At 56.0% G+C, this 19,588-nt stretch overlaps 7 protein-coding genes across 7 annotated transcripts; 5 read left to right on the top strand and 2 right to left on the bottom strand.

Moving 5' to 3' along the window:
• Positions 1 to 1,818: 1,818 nt before the first annotated feature.
• On the top strand, positions 1,819 to 5,185 carry CDEST_12542 (Class II Aminoacyl-tRNA synthetase/Biotinyl protein ligase (BPL) and lipoyl protein ligase (LPL)). Its single transcript, XM_062928698.1, has 5 exons — positions 1,819 to 2,195; positions 2,257 to 2,915; positions 2,969 to 3,118; positions 3,171 to 3,329; positions 3,376 to 5,185. The coding sequence occupies exons 1-5, from the start codon at positions 1,973 to 1,975 to the stop codon at positions 4,330 to 4,332; spliced, it is 2,148 nt and encodes a 715-aa protein (XP_062784749.1). The 5' UTR covers positions 1,819 to 1,972; the 3' UTR covers positions 4,333 to 5,185.
• Positions 4,501 to 5,129, bottom strand: CDEST_12543 (uncharacterized protein). Its single transcript, XM_062928699.1, has one exon. It carries the CDS (start codon positions 4,981 to 4,983, stop codon positions 4,708 to 4,710), a length of 276 nt encoding a protein of 91 aa, XP_062784750.1. The 5' UTR covers positions 4,984 to 5,129; the 3' UTR covers positions 4,501 to 4,707.
• Positions 5,186 to 7,131: 1,946 nt separating the features above from the next.
• CDEST_12541 (uncharacterized protein) lies at positions 7,132 to 7,488 on the top strand (the record flags this gene model as incomplete). The annotated part of the gene is made up of 1 exon (XM_062928697.1): positions 7,132 to 7,488. One exon carries the CDS (start codon positions 7,132 to 7,134, stop codon positions 7,486 to 7,488), a length of 357 nt encoding a protein of 118 aa, XP_062784748.1.
• A 655-nt stretch (positions 7,489 to 8,143) lies between these two features.
• CDEST_12540 (Putative cytochrome P450) lies at positions 8,144 to 9,760 on the bottom strand (the record flags this gene model as incomplete). The annotated part of the gene is made up of 1 exon (XM_062928696.1): positions 8,144 to 9,760. The coding sequence occupies one exon, from the start codon at positions 9,758 to 9,760 to the stop codon at positions 8,144 to 8,146; it is 1,617 nt and encodes a 538-aa protein (XP_062784747.1).
• Positions 9,761 to 11,281: 1,521 nt separating this feature from the next.
• Positions 11,282 to 12,401, top strand: CDEST_12539 (Putative ELO family protein; the record flags this gene model as incomplete). The annotated part of the gene is made up of 2 exons (XM_062928695.1): positions 11,282 to 12,044; positions 12,121 to 12,401. 2 exons carry the CDS (start codon positions 11,282 to 11,284, stop codon positions 12,399 to 12,401), a joined length of 1,044 nt encoding a protein of 347 aa, XP_062784746.1.
• A 1,980-nt stretch (positions 12,402 to 14,381) lies between these two features.
• CDEST_12538 (Putative HotDog domain superfamily protein) lies at positions 14,382 to 15,470 on the top strand (the record flags this gene model as incomplete). The annotated part of the gene is made up of 1 exon (XM_062928694.1): positions 14,382 to 15,470. The coding sequence occupies one exon, from the start codon at positions 14,382 to 14,384 to the stop codon at positions 15,468 to 15,470; it is 1,089 nt and encodes a 362-aa protein (XP_062784745.1).
• A 1,101-nt stretch (positions 15,471 to 16,571) lies between these two features.
• CDEST_12537 (Putative major facilitator superfamily, MFS transporter superfamily) lies at positions 16,572 to 19,286 on the top strand (the record flags this gene model as incomplete). The annotated part of the gene is made up of 4 exons (XM_062928693.1): positions 16,572 to 17,699; positions 17,757 to 18,085; positions 18,139 to 18,196; positions 18,249 to 19,286. The coding sequence occupies 4 exons, from the start codon at positions 16,572 to 16,574 to the stop codon at positions 19,284 to 19,286; spliced, it is 2,553 nt and encodes an 850-aa protein (XP_062784744.1).
• Positions 19,287 to 19,588: the final 302 nt, after the last annotated feature.

Raw genomic sequence — 19,588 nt, 5'->3', positions numbered from 1 at the left:
TCTTCGGGTTCGCCGGTTGCAGCGATAGGGATGGAAATTCGGCACGCTGTCACCATCACCATCAACATCACTGTCAACATCACCATTACCATCACCGCCATGACCGCCACTGTAGCAGCATTTCAACCTATAAGTGGCCCCGGCGCCCCAAATGCAATTGCAACGGTGCGTTTGCGTATGCGACAAGAGGGACCGCTGAAGAGATTCTCCAACGCCGAAGGCCATGCTCATTCGAATCTAGCGTCTGTTTCCTCCCACACTGCCCAAGTACTATGTATCTAGAACGTGTGTGAAATGTGCTAGGTGGGCCCCTGAACGCTACGCCAAACACCTGAAGCTCAGGTTCGTCGCGGCGGGCGACAAGCACAGGGACAGGCGCAGGCACAGCTGTGAGGTGCATTGTCTCCAGTTTACGTTCCATTGCACTGTCCCATCCAACACTACAGACATAACACGGCCCGACAGGCCAGGGTCCTCCCCCCAACGACCTGTTGAGGGAGGTGTGTGTGTGTGGGAGAGGTATGGATGTAGAATGAGAGTGAACGAGACAGCTTGTGATGAAGCCGGCTGAAGAAGCCCTGCTGGTGGCCTACTGCCTTTGCGGACTCTGCCTCATGAGTTCAGAGTGACCGACCATCATCATGAGATTGGTGAAAGGCCTGCTTCGTCCGTTTTTCATATGAGAACTAGACACCGGCAACCATCAGCCAGACGAGCAAACCCTGTTGATCCATCGCTGCCCCTCGCGCTCGGCGATGCAACACAAACCTGTCCGCGAATGACACCATGACTGGTGAAACACTCGGGGTGAACCAGAGGTTCGCTGATTCATCCCCGGGCATTCACATGTAGCGCGTAGCAGCAACAGTTGCACTGCACAATCCATCGTTCTCGGGCACATCAATTGTTCCCATCGATCTTGATTTGATCTTTTCTCATTTCTTTTCTAGTTAGGAGCAAAGGTTGACAGCTCGCTCAGGCTGCCATCCTCGTCAGTGAGCATACTCAACGGCAGGTAATCTACGGTACACACATCCCAGACGCATGTCCGCAGGACACTGGCCTCTCAGTCTCGAACAATCCTTTCATCTGTCTTCTCCCACGCACCTCCGATAGCTACAAGCAAATTGTCAGTGCGTGTGGGAAAACATCCGAAATATTCGATTGCAGCCCAGCGTCATGTCTTGCTACGTTCGTATCAGGAAAAACGCATCAACGTATCCCATCACACTCGAGCCGTCCACCCGAAACTCTCGACTTCACTTGATGCACGAGAGCCAGGGTCGACGGCGTGCAGATCCCCCAGATGCCAGTCCCCTCAGACCCTCAAAATATCTTCCATTTCGTGAAAAATCAGAATTGCCTTTCATCGCGTCCGATGCTGTAACAAGGTCGTGTCGAACGCCTATTTCATGGCCCCCTCCGCTCTTGACACCTTCGCCCTGAAGCCGCCCGAAGGGGAGAGCTCGGATGCCGCAAACGGAGATGGCTGCATCATATTATCCACGTGGCTATCATCACCTAGAAATCCTTCTGTTAGTTGCTTGGCTTCGCGCGGGCGCCAAGAGCGTGGGGGAGACCAGACGTACACTTTTTTGAAATGGAAGAATCATAAGGAGAAAAGGAAAACATTTTTTGGGAGCTCGTTACAAGACTTTTATATCAGAGATCTGCCCCGCGCTAATCACTTTTTTTGGTGGGGACCCAGGCACCTTCTGCCTCAGGTGCCGCCCCTCCTACCCAATCCATTGGCCCCGAAATCATTTGCAGCCTGCAGGGTCTCGGTACAGTGGGCTGAGCTGCGATAGCTTCAAATGTCACAAATCCATACCTAGTTCTGAGCGACTGAAAGTACTGCAAACTACGCCATTGAGCTATGTTGAAACATCAAGGCCTGTCTTCATTCACATAGTTTATAGCCAGATTACTCGTGCACTCCAGTCTCCCAAACCGGCTCCGTTCAATCCTCCAAATGCTTCGCCAATGCTGTCGCACTCGAGCTTTGGCTGCTCTGCATCCGCGGACACCGCAGTCGCAACCCCTTAGTCGCGTCACCTCTCTCCTTTACAGGCATGAAAGCAGCGCATTATTGTCATCGAGTCGCCCGGTTCGCTCTCTGTCGACAACACAAGCGAAGAAAGAAGTCCAAGATGGGTCTTGGCATACTCAACTGTCGGGGGAATTCAAGGAGTGCTGTGAGCAAGTTCGAGGACAACAAGCCGATGTGAAAGCACCTTGCTGACTTCTCAACCCCAGTTGCTTTGCCTCAGATGTCCCCCGTCGAAGCATGGAGCAAACCAGGTAGCCAAATTGTCGTCAGCGGACACATCGGTCGAACGAGAAAGGTCGGCAAGAACCTTGCCTTTGCCCACTTGGAGCGCAATGGGGAACGACTAGGCCAAATCTGCGCCAAGGGCGAGAATGCGGCTATCCTGGCAAAGGTTCGCCCGTTCAGCGCGATTCTGGCAAAGGGCGTTGTAACGGAGGCTTCGGGCGCCGCACGATTCGAGATGGATATGGAGTCAATACAATACCTCAACCCCTTTCCGAAGGACATCATTATCGGCCCCGACTCGCTTTTTCCTCCCGAGCATCGCCACTTGCAGTTGAGGTTCCACGAGGATCTCAGAGAAAGGCTCCGCTTTCGCGCCCAGCTTAAGTCCACCATGGGGCAGGCCATGGTTGACAGGGACTTCATGGACGTCGAGACGCCGATCCTGTTCAAGTCCACTGCAGAAGGTGCACGAGAGTTCATCGTACCCACGAGGCGCCCGAGACACGCTTATGCTCTGCCGCAAAGTCCCCAACAGTACAAGCAGGTCCTGATGGCCTCCGGCATGGGGGGCTATTATCAGTTTGCTAGATGCTTCCGCGACGAGGACCATCGATCTGACCGCCAGCCCGAGTTCACTCAGGTATGCGTATGATGATTTATTTCGCATCCCGTCGCTAACCGCTGCTCGTTCAGCTGGATATGGAAAAGTCATTCGCGACAGGCAAAACTATCATGGAGGACGTCGAGTACGTCGTCGGTCGTGCCTGGGATGCCGTGAGAGAACGATACGTGATGAAAATGGGCGAGGACTCGTTCGCGCCGGTCAGAAAGGCATCATTGCAGGTATGAGCGCGATGGTGACCAGACCTATGATGCCGGACCTAACTTCAGATAGGACTGGAAGCAAAGCGTCGAGGACAGCGCCAAGGACGACGCCAAAGGACCCATCCACCAGGAATACCCCACAATCTCTACGCCCTTCCTGAGGATGAAGTATACCGACTGCATGGACCTCTACGGATCCGATAAGCCAGACCTGCGCATTCCAAACAGAGTCAGTGTTTTCCAGTGCTGTACCATCTCCCACTAACGGTGTCCAGATATGCCGGGTTGACGAGCACCTCAACGAGGGCTTCGTCAGCATGATCACTGACCTCAAGGCGCCGATCGTCGAGGTCTGGAAAATTAGCCCACACGAAGACGTCGACAAACGAGACGTTTGGAAGTTCGTGGCCGGCTTTATGGAAAGTCTCCCCAAGAGCCTGTCTCAGAACCCCGACGGCGCTCCCACGGCCTTGATGTTTGACAGCAGCAAGCCGCTCAACGGCTTCTCGGCCCTGGGGCCAGAAGGGCTAGACAGCATTCTCGGCGCCCTTCCCGAAGACTCGGGCTTCTCATCACTGGAAAACGGCGACATCATCTTGTTCCAGGCCCGCAAGAACCAACCCCAGCAGGGCGGCTCAACCAAACTCGGCGAGACGCGAATCGCTCTATACCACGCCGCCGTGGAAGCCGGCCTCCTGGACAGGGACGACAGCTTCAAGTTTCTCTGGGTCACTGACTTTCCCATGTTCACGCCGGAAGAAGAGGGCGACGTCGGCCAAGGCGGGGCGTCGGGCTTCTCGGCAACGCACCACCCCTTCACGTCGCCGCACTCGGAAGAGGACTTTGAGCTCCTCTTCAAGGACCCACTGCGGGCCAGGGCCGACCACTATGACCTCGTTCTCAACGGCGTGGAGCTCGGCGGCGGCAGCCGGCGTATCCACATTGCCGAGATCCAGGAGTTCATCTTCCGCGACATCCTAAAGATGAGCCAGGACAAGATCAAGGAGTTCTCGCATCTGCTCAAGGCGCTGCGCGCCGGATGCCCGCCTCACGCTGGCTTCGCTATCGGCTTCGATCGCTTCGTGGCCGTCCTGAGCGGCGCGTCCTCTGTCAGGGACGTCATTGCGTTCCCCAAGAACAACAACGGCGTCGACGAGTTCGCCGGGGGTCCGGGGAAGATTTCAAAGCAGCAGCTCGACACATATCATCTCCAATTTCGCAAGAGCGGTTGAGGGGCCTACCCAGTCCCTTGACTGTACCAACACTGTCACACATATACAACCCAATGTACATTATACGCATGTATTATTTCGGCTACATAATTGTAGATCGACAGACGATGGATGGATGAGTAACGTTCTCGCCATAATTTCTTCATCTCCGTTTGGATTTTTGATCCGTCATGTGTGATGTGATAAGGGCAGCGTCAAATTTTTTGATTGTGAGTGGTGTTGGGAAATAGAGCACAACGTCATCACGGCGTACAACAGCATTCTTACAGGTTAAAACAACATCAATTCCTTCCGAGCGGTTGGATTCATGAACGCTCCTAGTAACACAAGCAAAGAACCCCCGAAACTCATTTCTCCCCAATATCCGCATATTCCTTAAGACCTCTTCCACTGGCCAGCGTCCTCGACGCCCTTGCCAACCTGGTTGAGGGCGCCGCCAAGGCCCTGGCCGAGATTGGTGAGGCCATCGCCGACGGGGCGGCCGGCAGAGCCAGTGGCGTTGGTAATGGTGTCGCCGAGGCCGGTGGTCGCGGCGCCGGTAACGTTGCCGACGGTCTTGGTGACACCTCCGACGGTGTTACCGAGGGCCGAAGTGACGAACTTGGCGCCGCCGGTGACGCCGGAGTTCTGGTCGTTGTTACCGACAGGCATGATTGTGGTGTTTTGTGGTGAAGGGGTTTTGGTTTTCGTTGGTAGGTAAGATTGATTGGTGGTTCGTGTTTTTGCTTGAGGTTTACTCCTTGGTGAACTACTGCGTTTGCAAAGGGGGGTATCTTGAGGTGTGGTGTGGAAAAGGAGCGTTTTAGTCGATGGTGGCTGGTGCCTTCTTATGGACGACGAGGAAGCAGACTGAAGGAGTGTAAGATCGAGGCGGATGGTGGGTGACGTCACAGGTCGGTTATGCAGAGTGAGAGGATGGGGTGCTTGGGGCCCCCCTGTCCTGCACAGCTCCGCGTATGTGTGGCTGATCGCACCTATCAAAGCCTCCCAAGCTTGCTCCTCTTCCTCGTCAACTTTGACATCACCGTCTCAGGCTCGGGGGGGTGTTTTGTCGAGAGCTGACGACATGTTCTAGCCCGAGCGAGATAACTTGGCCGAGACCTTTCTGCTGTCCCACCCCCGCCCCTCCCCCTAGAGCCCACTCACAGATCGCCCTCGAGGTGGCTTTCCAATGTTTCATAGCTCCAGGAACATGGGTTGGGATGAAAAGGGCGTGTGGCAGTGCAGAGAGGGAATCAAGATACCGGGATGCATCGCGGTCTCGTCCCATCGGCTTCCTCGCCCAACAAGCTTTGGCGCCGACTGTCTCTACTTTGTGGTCCTCCGCGACTGATCCCCTCGTCCCTCCAGCGCACGCCGCTTGAAGATGCACGATGGACACTGCTGCCGGTATATTCGCCAACTGCAAGCGTGCAATCTCTGGCCCCCGCTTTGACGTTGTTGATGGCATCATGCTTCTGCTGTGACCTGGAGATAAGGCGCACGTCGTCGCCTCGGGTTATTCTACGTAAGGTCATCGGCACTTCACTTCCAGCAACGGTCAAGAAGACACCTGTCTAAGACGCTTTCCTTTTGGCCGGTTCTAGGCGCGGGGAGGAGGGGGGGGGTCTTGATCCCGACTTCAGCCACTCATGCCTATTCTGCCTGAACAACGCGATACGATCGCTGATGCCTACTCCAGCATTGTTTGCCAAAGCCGGTTTTCTCTATGGATGTAATCACGGCTACTTTGGCCGGCAGAAACGCCGGTGTAGTCATCGAGAATGTCGGCGTCGTGCTCCTAGACTGAGGCAACTGCTGGCAGCGAATGGCCGTCGTCAGGTTAAAGAGCTTGTTTCTAGGTCCTATGCCGACTCTGAATGCTCCGTTTCAGGGCAGACGTTCGCCGTTAATGGCGTTAGTGCCGTCCGAGTTCATATCACGATCTGTTCTTACTCCCCAAGGGTCCCCTCGCAGATCAGCGTCCTACCTCAAATTATCTTCCTGAGAGCATGATAACCCCCGATGACCGAATGAACACTGCCCTCGCCACGGCACCTGCTTTTGTTCGGGCACCATTCTCATTCCGACTCCCTTGGATAACAAAATAGGGCTGTCCTCATTCACAAGAACTAATTCTCGCTTTAAACTAGCCATTAGGTCGTCAAGGCCGAAGCTCGTTGGACTTGATAGTGAGCCGTGCTGCTAGCCCTATTGTACAGAACAATGGCAGGGATACGAGGACGAATCCAAGAACAACAATGGAACGAGATCGAGATAGATGTCCCTCCAGAGCCATATTCGACGTGGATGATGTGGGGGTCACTGAAGCTATTCTAGCAATCTGCATCTAGCGCAATACCATCGGCGCCACCATCTGCCAGACCGCGACGCTGTCGAAGGACCGGTGCGATCCTTCCTACACTACAATCCGCCTCGTCCCGGCTGCACGCCAAAGAACTAGCGCCGCAACTGCCTCAGTCCTTAGCGGTATGACAACGAGGCGCAAGCCCTGTCCCATCGTCTTTCATGTGCCTGCCCCTGGTTCTTGGGGCAGGCTGTCGGGAGCTAAGTGCGTGACTCGGATCAGGCAATGCTTCACAGGACGGAGTAGTCGAGAGATTTTCAAGCTATCGTTTGGTCTTAAGATGGCGCATTCTACAGCAGTACGTCATGCTGTCCCAGACTAGACCACTTCGTGCAGTGGATGGGTTGAGTTGATCATCTAAAAGCATCCCCTCAACTCATCCATCCCGCTTCCCAGCCTTGAGCCAGGCCGAACCAAACTCTCATACCTCGGTCAGTCATCTGACTCCCAGCATGCGTCTCATCTACATCGCAATCATCCTGACACCAGCGTCAGCCCTGCCTGTCTCCCGGGGCCTAATCAACATCTCCCCCGAGATCAACCCCAGCGTCGACTCCAGACCCGTGGCCCAGTGCTTGGGCATCGCCGTCTGCAACCCGGTCACGGTGAACAACGGGAACCAAAGCCCAGCTCCCACTGGCCAGCAACAACAGGCACCGCCACAGCAGACAAGCTCCGGCGGAGGTGGCTCACTGATCAATGTCGCGCCGGTCGTCAGCCCCAATATTGAACCCTATGGGTTTTTGAAGTGTCTTGGGGTTGCGAACTGCAACCCGGTTACCGTGAACAAGGGGGACGGGGCGTCATAAGACGGCCGGGGGGAAAGCCTGGGACTTGACAATCGGCGACAACCGAATTCGACTCCAATGAAAGGGAAAAGAAGGTCAGGCATGAGATAAAATAGCTTGGAACCCGAGCTGCTCACCTATGTATTTTCTTTCCGTGCTAGGAATCATTGCTGCCACCTGTTCCCTAATGCTACCGCCCGCATGAAATTTTGGGGCTACATACCCCTGGATCATCCGACGAGTCGGATGCAGACCAGATACTTCTTCAATACCTTGACTGAGAACACGTAACCTCTAGGAGAGGTAGGCATGAAGTTTTTCCAAAATGAGTGAACGTGTGTACAGTAAATCTGATATCGATCAGTCCAAACAACTGCCCGTAAATGAGAACACTCGTCACTTCCCGGTACTCCCGGATCAAGGGCGTTTGCTTGTCAATGCAACACTTCGCAGTCTATTGGTTGAATCAGTAGTCTATTTTGATTTCACGACGACGGCAGTTTGGCTCAAAGTATATGTGTCAAAAAAAGCTCGAAATGAGACATTGCGCTTTCTACCAAATAGTGTTCAAAACAGAAGCCGACTTGTCTAAGAAAGACCACATTGACCCTTGGCATCAGAAGGCGCAGGGGGGTACAAGCCAGAGAAGAAGAAGAAGAAGAAGAAGAAAAAAGAATTAGATAGCAGTCACCTTCAAAGTGACCCCATCTCTGGGCCGCAACACAAGCCTCCACATCTTCCAGTCTTCGGGGTCAGGCGTGTCAAAGTCCCGCTGGAACTCGTACATGCTCAAGAGGCAACACAGCAGGATCTTCATCTCCGTCTCTGCGAACTTGCGCCCGATGCAACCGCGTGAGCCCTGCAGGAAGGTCATGAACGCGTTCGGCGTGGCCGTCGCCGGCAGGTCGTCCCAGCGGTCCGGGTCGAACTCGTCGGCACGGTCTCCCCAGTACATGGGCAGCCGGTTGATGGCGTTGGCGAGGACGTAGACCACGGTGCCCGCGGGCACCTTGTAGCCGCCCAGGACGTCGTCGTCGACGGACTGCCGCACCGTCATGGGGATGGGCGGAATGAAGCGCAGGGCCTCGCGGCAGACATTGTCGAGGTACGGCAGCTTGTCGGCGTCCGCGGCGGCGACGAGGTCCGGGTCGAAGCGCGTGTTCCCGTCCAGGAGGAAGGTCATGTGGTCCTTGATCTCCTCTCGCAGGCGCGACTGGACGACGGGGTGCTTGGAGAGGAGGTGCAGGGTCCAGGCGACGCCCGTGGCCGTGGTGTCGTGGCCGGCGCCGAGGAAGGTCATGACCTGGTCGCGCATCGTCTCGAAGGACAGGCCTGCCTCGCCAGCCTCTTTGAGCTTCTTGTTGTCACGCGCGATGAGGGCAAGGATGTCCTTGCCGCCGGCGTTGTTAGCCGCCTCTTCCTGCTTCTCCTTGATGATCTCGGTCGCCTTGCCGAGTATGATGGAGCGCGACTGCATGATGTCGCGGTTGACCTTGGACGGCAGGTGGTTGAAGACGGGGCTGAAGGCCTGGAGGCCGATGAAAATGCGGGAGACAATGTCGAAGGAGAAGCAGAGGCGGTAGGCCTCGCGCAGGGGCGCGTCGGAGTTCTCAAGGGAGTTGACGTCGTAGCCGAAGCCCGCCTTGCCGATGATGTCGAGCGTGGTGCGGTTGAGCCAGTCAAGGGCCTCGAAGGACTTGGTCGACACGCCGTCGGCTTGCATCTCCTTCCGCCAGCAGCTCGCCAACAGGAGCGACTTCTCCCAAAAGATTGGCGTCAGCGCGCGGATGGACTGGATAGAGAAGCCCGGGGACAGGGCCTTGCGCTGGTGGACATGCTCGTGGCCCTCAGCGAGGAGGACGCCTTCGCCGAGAATGCGGACCATCCAGAGCTTTGCGCGGACAGTCTTGGGGTAGTTGTACGGGTTCCTAACGGTCATGTGCTTGAGAGCCTCGTCTTCGGCAATAGACAGGCGCTCGGCGCCAAAGGGGAAGAAGTAGCGGATCATGGGGCCGTACTGCTCGTGCCATTTGCGCTGGGGCTCGCCGACCTCATGGGAGATAATGTCAAAGAATTGACCCCAGAGAGGAAAGCCCGCGACGGCCGGAATGTGTCGCATTTCGGAGACACAAAAGGGGAAAACGTAGCATTGCCAGACGACGACATAGAGGGGGATGACTATGGCCCAGGCGATGGAGATGGTTCGGAGGAAGCTGAGCTCGAGCATACGAGCAGCAAAGAAAGACGATGTCGTCGTCGCAGCCATCACAGGCCCGAATGAAACCTTGTTCATCGTGAGGGAGGGTTTGAGGCTTGAAGTGATAGGCGACGAGCCAAGTGTGAAGTGGAGGTAGATAGAACGAGAGAAATTATGGAGATCTCGTGATGTGAAAGAATATCTGATAATAAGCAAAGCGGGATATCACCGTCTTGTCTTTTGAGTGATCAGTGATGATGCTTGAAGACTATCGGATCGACAGCACGACGGGCTTGAGCTTTATACACCCAAAATGAGTCTGTTTCCATGATCTTCATCCCCGGCTCATGACTGGAAGCTCCCGATTCAAGAAGAATGCATCATGATGTCAGTCGGCGACCCTAAAGAGATCGTCGAAGCTCTTCCCAAGGGGTAGTATTGGAGAGTTCGATTCAGGAGATCGACAAAAAAGAGTCCGCGTTGCAGATCTCTCCGGTAGGACTGACTGCCAAGCAGGAAGTGAAGTGTTCCGTTCGAGCATGTCTTCGTTATGCCGTCACTAGAACCGGTTCAGAGGCTGGGTCTCAGGGGACAAGATGGACGCGGTTGTAAGCCCGCTCGGAATGGAAACAAGCCATTCTAGAAGAGGTGTAAGCAGATGCTAGTTGAAACACCGCCTTCTCGCGGATGGTGGGTAAACCGACTTCGGAAATCATCAACTTCCGCCAGTGGAAGTTGTGAGCTGTGGCAATAGACATCTTCATCATGCCCGGCCTTCCCTTTAAAATGACGTCTTGGGCCGTCCTCAGTAACGGACATCGCGATCGATCTAGTGGCCGACGGGTGAAACGACGTTGGCGTGCAAGAAAAGTGCGTTTGTTGCGGCCATTAAGGCTGAAAAGAATGATTTTACAAGAATGACATATGGATACCAGCACCGACTACTGTTAGCGCAGCCTCTCCTGACAGACGGCGTCAATCTTCGGAGCAAAGATATCGGAGGAACTGGCCCCGCCGATCAATTGACAGCCGTTGAGCACAGATGGCACTTGTGTCGTGGGAGGGGGAGAGATGGAGATAGGATCTCCGCTCGGCTAGGAAGTTGTCCGATGTAAGTTGGTCTGTAAGTGAAGAACCGGGAGGCGTTGGAGATCCACTTACGCACTCTGGACGCTGTGGGCTGATCTAACGAGTAATGAGATGAGCGACTCGAGCCACATTCTCTCACCAGATATACTCATGAAGGTATGGTCTCTGAAAGGAACAACGTCAGTCGGAGTTGTTGGAGGTTGGAGGCCAGGAGCCCGGACGCTACGGCGATCGAGGACTAGAGTTGCGGCCCGCACTTGTTCGCCCTGAGGAACGGCTGGGGAGGACAGACAATGCCGTCACTGGGCGATGTTGTAAGCAATTGAGTTGGGCTCTGAAACGAGGCATCGAGATGCTTCAGCTTGGAGCATATAACGAGCCTTACCCGTCGTAAAGTCTTGGTACCTTTAATCTGCATCAGTCCACACATCAGCATCTGCAATACATAATCCATCTTTTTTTTCCCTTCTCCTTCCCTTGACAGAGACATTGCCTCCCTTCCCAGAACCTCTCTTTGAGCTTGCAAACATGTTCTACGAGAACTACACTTCCAACCACACTTTCTCCCCCTTGACTGCGGGGAGAGAAACCCCCAGTTCGCTGTTCTCACCATGGAAGACGTTCGACAAGGTCTTCACCTCAGTCATGGGGTACCCGACCAAAGACTTCGAGTTCGTCCCCGGCCACACACCGTTCTCGACCTTTGGCGGAACCATGGCAATGGTGGTGCTGTACCTAGTCGTCATCTTCGGCGGTCGCGAGGTGATGCGGAACCGGAAGCCATTGGAGCTGAACGCGCTCTTCAAAATACACAACCTCTTCTTGTCTCTACTGAGCGGTGCCTTGCTGGTACTTTTCGTTGAGCAAATCGTCCCGAGCCTGTGGCGCGGTGGCCTCTACGAAAACATCTGCGGGCAATCCGGCTGGACCCAGCCGCTCGTTCTTCTATACTACGTGAGTTTCCAGACCGGATCCCTGAAGATAACTGAAGCTCACCCCGAGATGCAGATCAACTACCTTACCAAGTATTACGAGCTCATCGACACCGTCTTCTTGATGGTCAAGAAGAAGCCCCTCACGTTCCTGCACTGCTACCACCACCCGGCGACCGCGCTTCTCTGCTTCTCCCAGATGATAGGAGGCACGCCCCTTTCCTGGGTACCGATCACGCTCAACCTGACGGTCCATGTTGTCATGTACTGGTACTACTTCCAGACTGCGCGTGGCGTCAAGGTGTGGTGGAAGCAGTGGATCACCCGTCTTCAGATCGCCCAATTTGTGCTCGACCTTGGTAAGTGGGACCTTCTCCCTGTGCTCTATTACGAACGCTTGCTGACGGGTTTTGGTTTCTTTTTTTTCCTTGTCAGGCTTCGTCTACTTCGGCTTCTACGACGTCTTCGCAGATACCTACTTCAAGGAGTTCCTGCCCCACGTCGGCCGATGCGGCGGCGAGTTCTTTGCCGCGGTAACGGGCGGAGCCATCCTAACATCGTACCTGGTGCTCTTCATCATGTTCTACATCTCTACCTACAAGAAAGCCGGCCGCAGAGCCGCGCAGAAGCTTAAGTCGGCCATCGCCAGCGAGAAAAGCTCCCTTGCGGCAGCGACAGCGGCAGCTAACAACGCCACGGCCGAGCTCGAGACGTGAGAGAGAGGGGCCTACCGACCCCTGAAGGAGTGGGGGGATGAGACCTCAGGCCAGTCATGCAAGCCAAAAGGATGGTCTGGCGGATCTAGCTTTGGGAGACTTTTGCCTGGTGGGTGGTGAGTGGTGGGTGACGTTAGTGGCAATGGGGGTGGCATTGAGTCAGCGCAGCATTGTGGTTTAATGCGGAGGAGGATGCAGATGGGCCGAAACAGAGGCGCAGTCGGCTTACTTTCAAATGTAGAAAGCAAAGTACACGTGTAGAGCCAAAGACATCCAATCGTTCAAGCTAGACGGCGTCGGATGGATGCACAATGTGAAATGCCATGGTTGAAAGATGAGGGGGAATTTCATCTGAAGGCGGGAGAAGTGAGGCGGATGGGCGGGTCGTGGATGAAATTAGGGTTGCGGATCCCAGTGGAGCCGCATCCTGGCACCTCCTTCCTGATTAAGCAAGCGACGGGAACGCGGAGAGCTCGGACAGATCGCGCTAACCAAATCAACACTAGCGGGGACTTTGATCGTTTCCTCGCTCGCAGGGGTCGTTCATCCTCCTTTCTTTGCCCCATATCTCCATGTCGGTCAGTTCTTGCAAATGCTCTTCACAGGGCTGAGTTCTGCATCTTGCAGTGTCATGTGAAAATTTGCTGGGAATACTGCTGACAAGTCCTTAAGTTGTTCTGGTTCTCCAGGATCTTTGGCCATGTTTCCATGTCCCCAGAACAGGAAACCAGCTGTCCATCTTCTGTCTTGACGCCGCGAGGGCCACTGTTTTTTGGCCGAGAAACAATGAACGATCACATGTCAACAAATCGGGCGACCATTATCCTCATGTTAAAGTACATAACGAGACACTCCGTATTGATGAGACTAGTTCCTTCGATGAGGGGTCGGACTATACTCCGGCGGAAGCCTGTTCGCCCGAGGACCGAACGACACCATCCGCGACGGATTGACCACAAGCGTCCTCTTTTTTTCCCTTTCTCCTACTTTTCAACCTCACACACACATAACAAGAACTCGATCGAGATCCCAGCGCATATGTAGGACCCTGGTGTCGCAGCATTGGCAGCGGCGGCGTTTGTCGTGCCACCAGCGTCATCCGGATCAGCTCCTTCCGTCTACCCGCCGCGGACCGTCCGTCCTGGGTCTTCTCGACGAAGCGTATCCCACAGGCTCGGCGGAACAAACTACAGGCCAACTAATCCTACGGAGATTTTCACCTCTAGTTACCGCGACGCCGTGATGGTGACCATCCTCCAGCCTCGTTAGCCACCTCTGCGTCCCTCGGCTGCGACTTCCAAGTTTACCGCCGAGCAACATGGTTCGCTTGGAGAGTATACTCATTGGTACTTTTTGGTGGATAAACGACACAACAACCGCCTCTTGGATGTGTTTGACCCAGACAAAACCGGCCCCCAACATGCCCAAAATAGCGGCATGAGTGTTCCTACAGTTCGTAGCGAGACCCTCGACACGAGCTCATGACGTACTATGGGAGAAAAGCCACATCGCGGGCCAAGTTGGTCAATGCCTCCGCTCAAACACCCAAGGCCGAGGCGGTTGAGATCCTATCGCCACCAGAGAGCAACCAACAGCCCATTGTCACCACCGCGGCCTCGATCATCCATCCTGTAGAGTCTAAAGTACTAGACTACTGCATGGATGTCGGCAAGCTGTCGTGTGCGGCCGATGTAGATCTCTTTGGGGTACGGAAGCCAACGGCCGTACCATGGATTCCATGCCGTCACACAGGCTTCATATCGCCCGTGATACTACCCGAAAGACGACATGATCATCCAGTGACCGCCGATACCGACGGACCGTTGGCAGCCCAGGGGTATAATGCTTTCCCACGAGAGCATCGTGGTGCCCAGACATATATCTTTGCTGTTGGGGGCAAGCCAGTTGAACTGCACACGTAGAACACTCTACTATACATCAATCCACCTTCTTCAATTCACTTAATTCTCTACAAAAGCTATGTCGGATACACTCATGTTCGACTGCGTCAACGAGACCGGTGACCACCACACCGGTTCTCCCAAGCTCGCGACAAACCACGAGGTAGCTCACGCCCTCTCGTTCTTGCCGCACATCTCAAGCCTATCCTCCACGGGCTTCGCCAGCCAGCTGACGCCATCGACGATATTCTTCCTCATCCTCATCGCCTTCTGCGCGCTGAACCTCAAGTCCTTCCCCTTTGTCTGGCACCTCCGCGTCCTCAACGCGTTCCGCTTCACCATCAAGACCCTCCGGCCCCGCGTGCGGCCGCGGCCCTCGATGGTCTTCCAGCCCATCATCACCTCCTCTTCGGCCGACCTCGCCGAGATGGACTTCAACCTCCACAAGACAAACTCGTCCTACTTTGCGGACGCCGACATCGCCCGCGCCCACCTCATGTCCACTCTCTTCGCCCCTGCCATCGAGCGCATGCGCGGCGGCTCCGGCGCCTACACGGGCGCCGGCGCGCCCCTCTTCGGCCTCGCCCTCGGCGCCGTCTCGTGCTCCTTCCGCCGCGAGATCCACCCTGGCAGCGCCTTCGATATGTGGACGCGCATCCTCGCCTGGGACGATAAGTGGTTCTACATTGCTACCCACTTCGTCCGCAGGGGCGCCGGGAATCCGGGCACGAGCAGCCTGTACCCGGACCAGGCGCCGCGCGGCGGCCACCACCACCACGACATTCACCACCCAACGTCGTTCAAGGCCGACAAGGACCTCTACGCCACGGCGCTGAGCCGCTGCGTGTTCAAGTCGGGCCGCAAGACGGCGTCTCCCGCCGACATGCTTCGCATGGCCGGTCTCGTCCCCGACGACGGCGAGGTCTCCGAGTCGGACGAGTCGGACGACGAGACGACCGACAGCGAGCTTCGGGGAGTCGAGGAGCAGCGCCAGGGCGGGATGAAGCTCGCGGCGATGCTGACCAAGGAGAACCAGCTCGCGCTCGAGGCCGAGTTCCACGACGGCGAGGGCGAGGTGCTCGGCAGGCACACGGATGGGATGGGGGTCGCCGGCGTGGTCCTCACGCTGCTACAGCTGGCCGGCCTGAAGAAGAAGTGGTATCTGTAGGTTAGATGTTTGCGCGTGTTGATGATAACCTGTCAGTGGGGAGGGATTATCCATAGAATATGGTGATAAACAAATGCAATCCTAGTGAATTTCAAGAGCATCCACCGAGCCGTTGATCGTTGACACGTTTCCTCTCTTTACACGTCTCTTTACTCGTCTTCTACCAAAAACCAACCTCAAGGCGAGAAACTCAAGCACCTTCATCTTCATCTTCGCGATCCAATGTCTCATTACCTCCACGTACCCGACAAACCGAACGACCGGTCCGAGTCTCAGTCCTAGACCCGATGTCTCAAACAGACCGAACACCCACCCGCTCGTCCGTTCCATCGTTCAACCCCGCGAAGCGGCACGCGTCCCGAGGGGATAACTAGTTCGTCGGGTTGGTCCCGCCACACATCTCACCATCCCCTAGCGCACCCCCCACTCTCCCGTCCTTTGTCCCCTTTGTCCCGCCCTCAGCCGAAAGGACTTCAGCTCAATGACATCAATCGCGGCGGTTGACATACTCCCCCTCCTTCCGGCACTGCGCTGCGACTTGGCGGGGTTTTCGAGTCGACCGGGTCGCAACTCTGTCGAATGCCCTCTGCGACCAAACAAAACACCGAGATGGCCCCTTGCCGTCTCCGCACTAGGCACTGACGCCATCTACCAGCTCGACGTCCCCGGTGGTTTTAGGTCTGACGTCCAGTCCATTCAAGGAGGCCTTTGACGACGATCGTGTTCGGAGCGAGGGCTGTTCTCCCGCTGGGGCGATAATACACCGTCTTTCTTTAGAGGGGCCGCCGAGATCGATTGCACTGATACTACCGATTGCTTGACGTCGGTAGACAGGTGAGATGGGCCTCCAAGCCACGGGATGTAAGGCAATGAATGAAAAGCCAATCTGGGGCTTGTTTTGGAACGTTTCCCCTTTGAAGACTGCTTCCCTCGCCATCACCAAGTTATTTACCAGGTTCAACCGCACCGTACCTGTCAGCCAGCAAGCCCTGCAATCTACTCATTTACCACACAGACATTACAGCCTCCCGAGTCTTGGAACATTTTCACACAAACGGTAGAGATCTTCCTGGTTCCCCCGCCTCCTGACCTTGATCCGTTATGGCGGACGACATGAACCCCGATAAGTCGAACGGCGGCCGTCGCGACGCCACGGACGACGCCGGGACGACCCAGCCGCGATCTTCCATCGATGACAGGCCGTCTTCCGAGTTTCTCGGCGAGGAACGATCGCGTATCTCCATCTTCCGGTCGGACTCGGGCTCGAAGACGGCCGCCTCGCCGGATCTCGATGATGACGACCACGACAAGAACCCCGCGTCGATCCGTTCCGAGGAGGGCAATGATGAGGATGAGGAGGATGATGATGATGACGGGGAAAACATCCTCTCGGCGTCTCTGACAGAGGCATGGGAAGAAAAGACACATCTCTCCAAGGAGTACCCCGCCTCGGCCGCTGCTGGAGAGAAAGAAATGCTGTACGCAAAGCCGGCGGTGGAGGAGAAGCCCCAGAGGAGTAACAGCGCTTCCTCAGCGGCGTCCCACTGCTCGAATTGCGGCCACCATGGCCGCGATTCCGTCAGGTCCTCTGTCACACTGGCAAATGGGCCACGCTCACCTACGGTCCCTCAACGCAGTTCTTCTCTGAATCGCACAGGCCCCGCCCACCTCACCCCGCTCGCGAGCCCGACAACTCTGCCCTCAGGTACCCTGCGTGCGTTTCCCCTATGCGTCAAGAAGGTCCCCTCGCGAACCGTATCGGATGTGCAGACGTTCCACAGCGCGCAGGAGGAACAGGCGACCTTGTCGGAGCCGCAGTCCGAGACGGCGTCCATCATGTCCGCCGTCTTCGCCACGCCGCTGCGGCATTTGGCGAGCCACCCGTCTCTTAACGGCGCCTTTTCCGCCGGGGCGTCGCCAGGCGCGGGACCGCGCATCACTCCCGTCACGGAGCAGAGGCACCCGGGCAAGGCTGGCGTGCGTATTAGCCGTTTCACGAGGCCCTTTGAGCCGGATATTGACGAGGAGGACGACGGCGAAGAGTACCTTCAGCAGACGAGCAAACTGGAAACGCCGCGGACCGAGAAACGAGAGTCCTCGATGGCTCAAAAGACGGGAGAGACGTATGAGGAAGTGGAATGGTTAGAGGGGTGGCCGCTCGCGTTCCTCGTGCTTGGCATTTGCCTCGTCGTGTTCCTCATATCCGTCGACCGCACTATTCTCACGACTGTAAGTGCGACTAGCAGCAAAAGCAGGTAACAAAGTACGTAGTACTGACGAATGCAGGCCGTTCCCTATATCACATCTGAGTTTCAGTCAACGGCGGACATTGGGTGGTACGGCTCGGCATATTTGCTCACGGCATGCGCCTTCCAGCCCGTCTTTGGCAGGACCTTCATGCTCTTCTCCGTCAAGTGGTCGTACATGTTGGCCATGTTCATGTTCCTCGTCGGGTCCCTCATCTGCGGTGTTGCCCCCAACTCCGTAACACTCATCATAGGCCGTGCTGTGGCTGGGTTTGGAAGCGCCGGCATCCTTACTGGCAGCTTCGTGGTCGTGTCAACAGCGGTGCCCTTGCGGCGGCGTCCGATATACACGGCTATTGTCGGATTGATGTAAGTAGTTCCTGACGAACAACCATACCAACACTTTTTGACGCTATTACCAGGTTCGGCTTCGGGGCCACGGTCGGTCCCCTGCTTGGAGGCGTCTTTACAGATCTAGTGGTGAGTAGCTACCGATGTATCGTAATGGCATGGCCAACTGACTGGTCTTTAGACCTGGCGATGGTGTTTCTACATGAACCTTCCAGTTGGGGCCGTCACCGTCGCAGTTTTCCTCTTGTTCTTCCATCCGAAACGGCCCTCGCGTCCCCAACAGACGTTCTTCGACAGGATAATGGACCTCGACCTTGTAGGCAACGTGTTCCTGCTCGGGGCCTGCGTTATGCTCTTCCTAGCACTCGAGTTCACCACGCAGGGTGAGGCATGGTCGAGCATCAGGGTCATCGGCCTGCTATCCGGAGCTGGCGCGACGGCGGTTATTTTCGCCGCGTGGCAATGGTGGAAGCAAGATGGCGCCCTGATGCCCCCCGCAATCATAACGCAGAAGACGGTTGCGGCATCTTGCGTTGCCGCCTTCACCACGTACGGGGCGCTGCTGATACACTCGTACTTCCTGCCCATCTGGTTCCAGGCGATCAAGGGCGAGAACGCTATCTCGTCGGGCGTGGACATGATCCCATACGTCGCCACGAACGCCTTCTTCTCCCTTCTCTCGGGCATCTTCGTCTCCGTCATCGGGTACTATGTGCCGCCGGCCATCGTTGGAGGAATGATTGCAACAGCGGGATGTGGTGTCTTGCGGCTGCTGTCACCAGACACGCCGACGGCGCAATGGATTGGGTTTGAGATAGTCGTGTCGGCAGGCTTTGGCATGTCGATTCAGCAAGGATTTACTGCCGTCCAAGCCGTCCTTCCTCCCGACGAGATCTCCATCGGTACCGCGGCCGTAGTGGCGTCGCAGTCTTTGGGAGGTGCTATCTTCATCTCGGTCGGGAACACCCTGTTCCAGAACCATCTTTTGCAAGCTTCGGCGCAAAATATGATTCCGGGCGTCAACATTCGTGCGGTTCTCGAGGGCGGGGCGACGGCCTTCCGCACTGAGGTCCCGGAAAGCGCGCTTCCAACGGTGCTCACCATGTATAACGAGGCTCTACGGCTGGCGTTTACGGCAGCTATTCCCTTGGCGGGCGTGTCGGCGATTGCGGCTTGCTTCATGGAGTGGAAGTCTGTTAAAGGAAAGCGGCCCACATGAACGGCCAAAGGGTTAGTTAGTTGAATCCGAGAAGAATCCATCCCCCTTCAAGGCCGTGGAGAGCCTTATTTGCGTCATTTGAAGCTTGCCCGTAGCCTCTGAGCTGTTCCCTGTTTGCCCGCCCGTATTTGCTACTGTAACTGGATGTAGTGTGGTGGTCCCTTGGACATGCATGCATGCACGCCGAGCCGCCTATTCATCGAGGTGAAATTAAAGATTGGACAACGATCGCAACCCCCCAGTAAAGACGGCAATCTCTCTTGTGTGCGGTCAGCATGCAGTACAGCTGGACTTGGACTTGC

Source organism: Colletotrichum destructivum, chromosome 8 (genome assembly GCF_034447905.1).
Source record: "Colletotrichum destructivum chromosome 8, complete sequence".
In the NCBI taxonomy this organism is placed as follows: Eukaryota; Fungi; Ascomycota; class Sordariomycetes; order Glomerellales; family Glomerellaceae; genus Colletotrichum; species Colletotrichum destructivum.
This window is presented reverse-complemented; position numbering and strand designations above follow the sequence as displayed.

Excerpts from the sequence above, each read along its gene's own strand:
- CDEST_12542 (XM_062928698.1), top strand. The coding sequence starts at position 1,973 with ATGCTTCGCCAATGCTGTCGCACTCGAGCTTTGGCTGCTCTGCATCCG. Across the intron at positions 3,119-3,170 it reads TCAGAAAGGCATCATTGCAG|GACTGGAAGCAAAGCGTCGA; the intron begins GTATGAGCGCGA and ends AACTTCAGATAG. Across the intron at positions 3,330-3,375 it reads ACCTGCGCATTCCAAACAGA|ATATGCCGGGTTGACGAGCA; the intron begins GTCAGTGTTTTC and ends AACGGTGTCCAG.
- CDEST_12543 (XM_062928699.1), bottom strand. The coding sequence starts at position 4,983 with ATGCCTGTCGGTAACAACGACCAGAACTCCGGCGTCACCGGCGGCGCC.